Below are 10,551 nucleotides of genomic sequence, written 5' to 3'. Positions count from 1 at the left end.
GGTAAATTGAGTAACGGTACGAATATGCTATGCAGTGTTTTAGCTAGTATGATTGCTGAGGTGATAATATATTGTTGTGTTAAATGTATTATGTTGTGGTGAATATCAAATGGTTGTGATATTAGTATGCTTTGTGTATTGTGGATGAATGGTTATGAATCATTGGTGGATGTTGATGATGAGCATGTCGTGGTTGATGCATGCATTTCATAATCATTATGTGGATGATCCTTGACGATGGTGGATCAGTGGTAGCTAATTCTCATTGTGTGGAATTAGTGAGTGGGCGTCGTCGTATCCTTGACGATGGTGGATCGGTGAGATGGGTTCGTCCCATATTTGGTACCACATGCATTTAGTTGCATTGCATTAGGTTGTTGTGCATAATTATAACATGAATGAAAGTTGTCCAATGTTATAATTCGTATGTGTTTGATATGGATGGTTGTGTTTAATGAATGTTGCTATACTATCTGAATATAATTGATTTGGGTGAATAATGTATGAATGAGGTTGTATTGTTTATATTCCTATAACATTTGTTAATGCGAATGAAACTCACCCTTACTGTTGTTATTTTCAGATTGAGGAGTAGCTTTCGTACTTGGTGAGGATTAGCTCGTCAAGTAATTCGTTAGAGTCAGTTGGGTCTGTGTCATGCTCTGGCCGTGTAACACTGGGGACGTTATGTAGATTTATTTGATAAACTCTTACTGTTGGATGTTTTGTTTATGATTGTATTTTGAGTCTACGACTCTGGTTGTTTCATTATTCAGATGTTAAAGATATTTTCCGCTGTGTTAACATGTTAATCTGGATAATTTTGGTTTAACATTCACTTTTATGGCATGACATGAGTATTATTTTATTTATCTGGAGATTGTAATGCCCTTTTCATGTTTTACTCTGATTATTTTTAAATTTTCTGCGGGGTTTTAGAAGGGTGTTACATATTTAACCTCTACTAAAAGCGAGGTAACAAAGGGCGTCATGAAAAGTTGTCACTTAACACCTCGGTGATTTAAAAACTAATGGGTAAAGTTATATGCACATGGGTCCGAACCCTAGCAGCAACACTTTTATTATTTTCAAAACTCGACTAAAAAATAAAAAATTAATTAAATTATTATTAATTAATGGTTTTCTCTAATGTCTTCAAGAAGCAACTTCATAAATCAACTCCATGGTTTTCTCTAAATGTTGTGGTGGTTAAAACTCTACTACACAACACAATATAGTTACATGTCTTTTTGTCCTTACATACCACCATACACCTATCAACATCATTTTTTCAAACTTCACTTCACTTCCAATCAACACATAATGTTCCAGTATAACTTTCTTAAACTATTTCAATGAAGAAAATTCCATCCCAACCTTAAAAGTAAAATCCTTACCAAGAGCCTCATCTTCTTTGAACCTAATTACACCAGGTCTATCATCACAACTATCATCATCTACCCCACTATCAAGTTCATCAATCATGTATTCTTCTTCAATGACACGCTCTTTACCAATCTCATTTGTGATAAATGTGTTATTTAGTGGTTCACTTGATCTCACATCTTCTCAAGGTTCACCAACAACTCTTTCATTTAAACCTTCATCTACAACTTTATCAAAAATCCTCATCAAACCCTTTCATCCTCTCCTCCCTACTATCATCAAAATGAAATCCTTCACAGATTCATCATTATATTCACCTTCAAATTCACTATAATTCTCAACCTCTTGATCACAATTAGTCCCCTTGCATTTCTCTCTAACCTTATTCACAAAAGTGACCTCGCTTGTAACTGGTTTTGCCTCTGTGTATATCTCAACGTCATAATTATTTTCAAATGCAAACATAGATAACTCCATTGCATCTCCATCATCCCTAAAAGGTTTCAAATGTTCTTCAAAGCTACCACCCTCATGTTTCCACCACATTTTCATAGAACTAGCATCAAACTCAGTATCAATGCTTTTAATTAATTCACATGCTTCAAAATAGGACCAGTAATCTGGATCTTGACCACTATATGCATACACATTTCCACCTTCATATCTCGGGTTATGATCTTTTATAAAGCAACCCTTTTGTGTAAAAAATAACCTTAGAGTTACCCATGGCCTGTACAATAATAAACTTATGGTCAAAAAAATTCCAAACTAGGTCAAAGGTCACGATACGATAAAATACGATACAAATACAATATTCAGTATAAGAAAATGATGAGAACGGTGCATATCAAAATAACAAAATACGACATTCATGGGTCCACAACCATTTAATAAAGAAAGTGAGAAAGGGAGAAACCTGCAGGTATACGAGATTGATGTTTTTTAAAAAGGAGACCAACAATGTTACTTTCAAATGGAAGTGACCATCCTTCCAACAAAGAATCATACATGCACGCAGAGGGTCCACCACAACAACGCACGAGCTAAAACTTATGTTGTTCGAGTTTTAGGGCAAGGTAGAAGATGGTGTTTCATTACTTTAAGTGAATCCCAATTTGTGACCTCCAGACTCACTAAATACCACGCTGGCAATTTAATTAATTTTTTTTCTTCATATATATACAGTGCCACGTAACCCTCCGTTAATGAAAACTAATGTGAGGGAAAAACTTATTTAATCCATTAGTTATTGTTAATTATTAATAATTTAAAAATAGTGAGTTTGGCGCCAAAACCCAAGAGTAAAGTCGTGTGAAATGTGGAGTAGTACTCGACGCTGTTTTGAAATGTCGAAGGATTCAAAGAAAACTCAAATTAAGGGATTTTCATTCACTCATCATTATTACCATTACTAGTACCAATTAACTCACTACGTTTCAAACTGTTACCGTTTTTCATTTCCGATTCCTGCTTTCTAGGGTTTCGCTTCGCATTCATTCTCCGCAAAAATGGCTTCCTCACCTCCTTCGTTCTCTCCTTCTCGCACTACTTGTGCTTCTCTCCTCCGTCAATTGCAGGTTCTTTCCCCCATTCACTTCGATTTCAACTTTTTCAATTTTTGTATGTTGCGTTTTCGTTTTCAGCTATATATTTTTACCGTGAAAAATGTCAGATTTTGTTATGCTTAGCGGGATCTTTATTAAGCTGTCATGAATTTGATACTGTTGTGGTAATTGATTCCCGATTGTATGTACTGAAAAATGGATGGTATCGGTTTTTATGACGTGAATCTGTGGGTAAAGTGGCATCACTGGTGCCATAGCATATTGAAGTGTTAATAAATTTTCTTTTTATGTCTATGATCACTCAATCTAAGGCGATTACAATTGCTGATATGCTATGCATAAGTGAGATATACCTAGGCCCCTGCGCCTACATTGGCACTATAGTGGAATAACATTGCGGCTGTTTGGTTCGGGGCGACACTCTTGGCCCACGAGTTTAGCAGCCGCAATTTGTGACTCAAATCGGTATCGCATCCGCTGTTAGGGTTTTGGGGTGAAATTTCTCAAAACCTTTGTTTTTTAAGGATATAGTAGCAAGTTCGGACCCTTTTAACAGTAGAATTCTGTTCTTGGTCACAAACAATTGTTTGATAATTCCCACTTTTTGTTTAGTTATGTTATGTTTTTCTTCTCTATTTAAATTTTATTGTCATGCACTTTAAGTTCTTTAATTATTAAGTATGAAAATCTCTTTAATTTTGAGTATTTATGTTTACTTTGCACACTGATTTTTTTTCTTTGCAATAGCGCCTTTCTCGCTATCTGCTATACTGCTATAGCATTTTAGGGGACCGGTTCTACGCGACGCTATCAGATATTAACAACACAGCCCATAACTATTTGGTTGATAGTTTAATCCTTGGTCAATGCATTTTGGAAAAGAATCTGTTGCGAGATGTCAATCTCTTATATGGATCTCGTTAGTCTTTGCAATTGCATGCTAAAGTACCTTGATTTATCTAAAAAACTGTGCACACAGTTGAAAAGGGTACATTTATAATCCCCTTTTATTGGTGGTTAATTTGTTATCTTAAAAATTGAATGAATGTTACTAGAGATTAATCTTATTGGTCTTTAATCATAAACTGACCTTAAAATTTGTATATAATTTGGTGGTTACTCTATAAAACAAGATCAAAGGTCTATCCTTTCCGAGAAAGGAACACATTAGAATTAGGCATGATGTGATCTTTTTAGTTTTTTTTTGATGAGATGATATTCTCAGTTGTTGATGGATATGTGAGTGGAACCTTTGGTGATTGAATTAATGATCTAAAGTTTTTTTTTTAGATGATATGGGATGAGATTGGGGAGAGTGACACTGATAGAGACAATATGCTGCTTCAACTGGAGCAAGAGTGCCTTGACATTTATCACAGAAAGGTTGAGGAAACCAGAAAGCACAAAGCTGACTTGAATAAGTTGCTGGATGATGCTGAATCTGAAGTCAACAATATTGCTTCTTCTTTTGGGGATTGCTTGTCGTTCTCACGGGTATGTTCCATTGACATCCTGTTTTGTACTGTTGCTGTTGCTATTACCATGTCTCTTTAAGTACCATTTTGCATTAGATTTCTACAACAACATTTGGTGAATCCTTGATCTAGTCCCTTGAATTGTAAGGGTCAGGTTTTGATCCCTAAAATTAACAATACTTCAAATTTGTCCCTCAAATTGAATATATTTGATCATATTAGTCATTTTGTGTCAAGTTCAAGGACCAAATTGATTAACATTTAAAGATTAGTTAAATACCTTCGACCATATTAGGCATTTTGTGACCATTTAAAGGATTAAATTGACCAACTTCATAAGATTAATAACCTTATTGACAACTTTTAAATTTGAGATCATTTTAAATTTTGTTAATGTCAGCGACCAAATTATCCGATCATACGATTTCAGTAACTATTATTGTGTTTCGTTCTATGAATTTTTTTAGCCTGTAATTATTAACAGATTTGATAATTAATTTTTCCTTCTATTTCTGTGTGTTAATAACTGCAATCCTTGTTTGAGGATTTCCAAATCTCATGTTTGCTCCTTTTCACAATTAGAACTTTGCTAATTGATTTTGGTAGATAAATATCAACTAACTCAGTTCTACGTTTGAAAGGGAAAGGGCACTCTGAAGCAGCAATTAGCCAACATCAGACCTGTCTTGGAGGACTTGAGGTCAAAGAAGGATGAGAGAGTCAAGGAATTTTTAAAAATAAAGTCCCAAATTTCTCAGATATGTGCTGAAATAGCAGGCTCTGGACAGTCCAATGATGTCACAGATCAAGATCTTGATCAACGTGATCTGACAACAAAGAAATTGGGAGAACTCAAATTGCATCTCGATGAACTGCAAAATGAAAAGGTGCTACCAAATTCAAAACACAGTCACATAATATTGGCACTTCCATATTTTTTTATTTCCTTTTAATGGTTAGCTTAATGTTGCTTCCTTTTCAATCCAATCAGGTATTGCGCCAGCTGAAAGTGAAGAATCATATCAGTATTATTAGCGAGGTTTCAACAGTAATGTCAATTGATTTTAAGAAGACTTTAAATGACGTTCACCCAAGCTTGAGTGATTCATCAAATGGTGCACTGCTAAGCATTAGCAACGACACTCTTGCTGCATTAACTGGGGTTGTTCATTCATTAAAGCAGGAAAAGCAACAAAGGCTACAAAAGGTGACCTTTTTTGATCTAGTGAAATACTGCGAATGAAGTCATACCTGTGGCTGCATGTATATGTATGATTGGATGTGTCTCACTGTTTCCATTTCAAGTAATACAAATCATCTCATCTGATACAGCAAATTATCACTGTAAAAGCTTTACCAAGAAGTGCAGTTTAGTGTTTAACGGCTATAAGCATCCTAGTCAGCTCATTCATTTCTTGCATTGAGTTGCAGTAGCTTTTGATACTATGTCTCTTATTTTCTTTCAGCTTGCCTAATTATTTGTTTTCTAGTATTCTGCTCTGTAAGCTATTGGAATTTGGAATAAGGTTATTCTGAAATAAAAAGAAAGCTTATTGGTCTGTAATACTCAATTTTTATTAAATAAAAAACGCAACGAATGAAACATAAGTCATGATTTTTCTTTTCTTTACCCATGGAACAAGTCTTTTTGTGTATGAGACGGGTTTGCTTCTTTTTCTAGTACGGCGTGAGGATGGAGTCATAAGGTCGGAAGGATATTATTATTTTAGTTCATGTAAATAAATTAGAATGGATTGCATGTCTAATTTTGTTAATGATGGAGCACTCTTTTCCAACTGGTTCTTGAAGATTTATGAATATAATTTTACTTTCTTGCAGGTACAAGAACTTACTAAGTTCTTGGTAGAGTTATGGGATCTTATGGAGATGCCAATTGATGAGCAAAAAGCCTTTAACCATGTTACTAGATTAATTTCAGCATCAGTTGACGAAGTGTCAATCCGAGGATGCCTTTCTGCTGATGTCATTAAGCAGGTGTGAAACCTTCAATGACTTGAATTTGCATTGCAATTTAATTGCATAGTTTGAATTTTAGTAGCTTGATTATTTATATTAATGCAGGTTGAGGTTGAAGTTCAGCGCTTAAATGTTTTGAAAGCCAGTAAGATGAAGGAATTAGTGTTTAAAAGACAGAATGAACTTGAAGAAATTTACAGAGGAGTTCATATGGATGTGGATAGTGAAGCTGCTAGACAGATTCTGACCAGCCGCATAGAATCTGGTACATAAATTATGACTAAAGTATTATCAAATTTTTTTCTCGAAATATAAATATGGCTACTTACAAATGTACCTTTAGTTTCCTTTTTCTTACCTCTTAAATACTCTGTGGAGCTATTGTTGCAGACTTATACGGGCATCCATAATGTCTTCTCTTAGTTTCGATTTTCATTTAACAAGCTTTAATGGCTTTGTAGGTAATGTCGATATGTCTGAATTACTTCAAAGCATGGATGATCAAATCCGAATGGCCAAAGAGCAAGCTCTAAGCAGAAGAGATATCTTAGATAGGGTGGAGAAATGGAAATTTGCAGCTGAGGAGGAAAAGTGGTTAGATGAATATGAAAAGGTAGATACCATTAAGTATATTCTAATAATTTTATTCTCAAATAAACCATAAATTGACGCAGTTGAAATTTATCACCATAGAGTAGTACACTAGATGTTATTTTATCATTTATATATTCAAATATATTTACTATTGTTTCAACTCATATTTAGCTTATTGTTGTCAAAAGGGAAACTGATGAGTTTCATTTGCACACAGGTTACAATAGCTTAGTGGTAATTCAATTTCCGTTTAATTGCTTTTCCTTTTTAATATTTAACTATTCACAATTTATGGGCCATTACCTTATTATCTAAACTTAGATACTCACAAGTTGTGGGCCCCTCGTCTAAGTAAAGTTGATTTTTAGCTCTGGGTAGAGTGGACCTGTGCATTGTCCATATTGAAAACCTCAAATATCCTTATGTCTACTCTGGGTTGTGGGAGATACAAAATCATTTATTTTCAAGGATTCACTCATAAATTTAGTTATCAGGACAATTGATCATTGACAGTTTACTCATAACATATGCATGCAGATAACATCACATGGGTTCTCTATTTAAGCAATTTAATTATTCTGAATAATTTGTAGTTGATTTTGCTTATGTATCTTGATTGTGTACTTTGAATAATTTGTAGTTGAATTTGCTTATACATCTTGATCGCATGTCTATGGTGCATAAACGAATATTAAATCTTAAACATTCTCTACTTTGGCTATTTTGCATTATGTTGAAAAATGAAATCATAAATGTTACCGACAGCTATACTAGTTATCCATGATAGTCATTAATGGGACTTGTGTAGTTTGACTTTGATATCAGAAGTTAAAACATCAATTGTAACTAGTAAAATAGAATATATTATTAGTTTTTATATGAATAAGAATCTAAAAGATGGTGAATACATTATGCAAATTTCTTTTTTGCACAAAATACCTTATTGTAGGGTGGAATGTAACTCTTTCCTTCTTGTTTCTTTCTCTGCCCCGTGAACATAACATGTTGAATTTTGGAATAATGTCGCCAAATTTCGGTTGATGAATTGTCATTTAAGCAAATACAAATGTTTTATATTCAGTTGATTAATTAAAATTGTTTATATCTAGTAGATTTATATTGAGAAACATTACTAAATATAAACAATTTGTCATTTTCACTCCCATACCAGGATGAAAATCGATATAGTGCAGTAAGAGGAGCACATAAAAATTTGAAGCGTGCAGAAAAAGCACGGATTCTAGTCAGCAAGATTCAATGTGAGTCATAATTTTATTTTAAATTTTACATTTGTATTAGTTTAAGTTGATCTAGAATTTTGATGATTATGGTAGATATTTACAACTTTATGTTAAGGGAAACCCTTGAACTAGTTGCTGCATATGCTTGGATCAGAATTCAGAATACGATTAAGATGGTAATGGTATTTAGAATACACCGAGATAGTAGACCAGAGTAAGCTGTGGACAAGCTTGAGTGAATATAGGGGCTCAATATTTTCAAATTTGGGCCGACGAGACCTCCAGGTTGTGGTTTAACTATCATTAAACTAGATGATGAATAGAAAATGTATCAAGTATTATAAAGTAAAGTAAATAGAAACCGGTTGAAACCACATTTACGGTTTGAACATGATTGAACCAATGTCCAACTTGCAAACTGGCCAATTCCTAGATCAGCCTGTTGAACCTTCCAATTTGGTCCAATTTTTAAAACATTACTTGTAATTGTCTGCCTTACTTTTTATGTGAAAGAAGGCATAAGAATATCTACTTATATCTGACTAATGAGTATTTGAGATGGTGTTTAATAAATGAAAATCTCTTGGGAGTATAAACCATAGGTTAACTAGCAAAACATAGCTAGAAGTGTGTAACAGTGATTGACTAGGCGAGGTCACAAAGGTTTTCCGTTTGCGAGTAGATACTAAATCTGTGACCTGTAAACAGGCATTTAGAAGTGTCTAACGGTTATTGACTAATAAAGTGCTTTTCATATGGGATGTTGGCAGTAAAAATCCTTATAAGTTAATGGTGTTGTTGGACTATCTAATTTTGAAAGAAGTGAATTCAATCAAAACTTTTAGTCTATGTTCTAAGTTGGCAGATTAGAATGATTCAGCAATCACTCATGTTTATCGTAGCTGGAATATCATATATGTAGGCCTGAAATCTTTTGAGAAAATACATTTTTAAGTGCAAACCTCAGGCTGTAACTTGCTGCTAGTTTCCTCATTGGTTTAACACTAACTATCTTTCAAATATTTTACCGAGCAGCTATGGTAGAGAATTTGACTGCAAAAGTGAAGGCATGGGAGACGGAAAAAGGAATTCCTTTCTTATATGAAAAGGTGATGGTGCCTATATTTTATATTATTGTCTGTAATATGAGGAAAGATTATTAAGGTTTCAACTCACATTTATTTCAGGTTCCATTGCTGCAAAGCTTGGACGAATACAATGTACAGAGGCAATTGAGAGAAGAAGAGAAGCGGAAATCTCGGGTATGACTCCTAGTCATAGTATTTTTACTCCCTCTTTTGTTCTTCTCTTCAATCTTACTTCTATATCATTGAACTAAAACTCTATTCAGAATGAAAATCAAGTCTTTATAGTATTTATATCACATGATTTAATTTGGATGATTAATTGATTGTTTGTGTAAGCTTCAAACGTTTGATTGCCCAACTATTTATTCTGGTCTTAACAGGAGCAGAAGCGGCTTAACGAGCAACTTTCTGTAGAGCAAGAAGCAATGTTTGGTTCAAAATCTGCAACAAAGAAGCCTCTCAGCCAGAGTACTCATGCTAACACCATAGCTGGGACACCAACTGGGCGCAGAGTGCAAACACCTTCAAGCCGTTATGGAACCTCCGGTGCAAAGGATCGTAGAGAAAGTGGCAGAATGAATAACATAATTCCAGTTAACTATGTTGCTCTTCCAAAAGATGATTCTGCTTCAAGGGGCAGTTAAAGCTCCCTCTCAAATTAGACACATGTAAATCGTTTTCAATGTAAATGTGCTTATTTCTAGAAGCTGTGTTTCCTTTTGCAGCTTTATACGAAAGCTTTGCTCTCTAGAAATAGAGATTGATTTTAACATGGGGGTTGATTTTGAATTCTTACATGACAGATGACAAGACTTATTGTAGGCTCGACACAGAAATATCGTATACGCTTTGGGCTAATAGAAATAAATTTCAGAAAAGTCATCCTCACTCTTCCATTGTAGTGGTTGGAATAGCCATGTAGTTTAAGCATGGGTAAGAGGAATGATGTATTGTTAAGCTTTTTAATTTTTTAATTTCTAGTAGGCTTTTTGAGCTGAAGAGACCTTGTCTTAGGAGAATAATGAAAGCCAATTACTTCAGTGTTATCAAATATCTGTAATTGCAGTGCTATGATGGATATTTGTGGCAGTTTTTGGGCTTGCCACAATATATCAGAGGATATTGCGAGTTTATTATTTGCCATAATCCGCAATACCAACGGCACAAAGTGTTTGGTATGGTGGGGTTTTGGTTCTCCGTCATGCCCTATGATATAAAAATGGTT

At 34.3% G+C, this 10,551-nt stretch overlaps 1 protein-coding gene across 2 annotated transcripts; it reads left to right on the top strand.

The window, feature by feature from the left end:
• The first annotated feature begins 2,739 nt into the window (after positions 1-2,739).
• On the top strand, positions 2,740-10,551 carry LOC131618517 (65-kDa microtubule-associated protein 5-like). Of its 2 annotated transcripts, XM_058889724.1 has the most exons (12): positions 2,740-2,963; positions 4,242-4,445; positions 5,068-5,313; positions 5,418-5,633; positions 6,266-6,421; positions 6,509-6,668; positions 6,865-7,016; positions 8,169-8,256; positions 9,274-9,347; positions 9,426-9,500; positions 9,707-9,994; positions 10,130-10,551. In XM_058889724.1, exons 1-11 carry the CDS (start codon positions 2,895-2,897, stop codon positions 9,968-9,970), a joined length of 1,704 nt encoding a protein of 567 aa, XP_058745707.1. In that variant the 5' UTR covers positions 2,740-2,894; the 3' UTR covers positions 9,971-9,994; positions 10,130-10,551. The 2 variants fall into 2 exon arrangements, with proteins under 2 accessions (XP_058745707.1, XP_058745706.1); XM_058889723.1 differs by having other exon boundaries at positions 9,707-10,551.

The sequence above is a fragment of the Vicia villosa genome, linkage group LG7 (genome assembly GCF_029867415.1).
Source record: "Vicia villosa cultivar HV-30 ecotype Madison, WI linkage group LG7, Vvil1.0, whole genome shotgun sequence".
NCBI classification, from domain to species: Eukaryota; Viridiplantae; Streptophyta; class Magnoliopsida; order Fabales; family Fabaceae; genus Vicia; species Vicia villosa.
This window is presented reverse-complemented; position numbering and strand designations above follow the sequence as displayed.

Coding starts and splice junctions, on each gene's coding strand:
- LOC131618517 (XM_058889724.1), top strand. CDS start 2,895: ATGGCTTCCTCACCTCCTTCGTTCTCTCCTTCTCGCACTACTTGTGCT. Junction 2,964..4,241: donor CTCTCCTCCGTCAATTGCAG/GTTCTTTCCCCC, acceptor TTTTTTTTTTAG/ATGATATGGGATGAGATTGG. Junction 9,501..9,706: donor AAGAGAAGCGGAAATCTCGG/GTATGACTCCTA, acceptor TGGTCTTAACAG/GAGCAGAAGCGGCTTAACGA.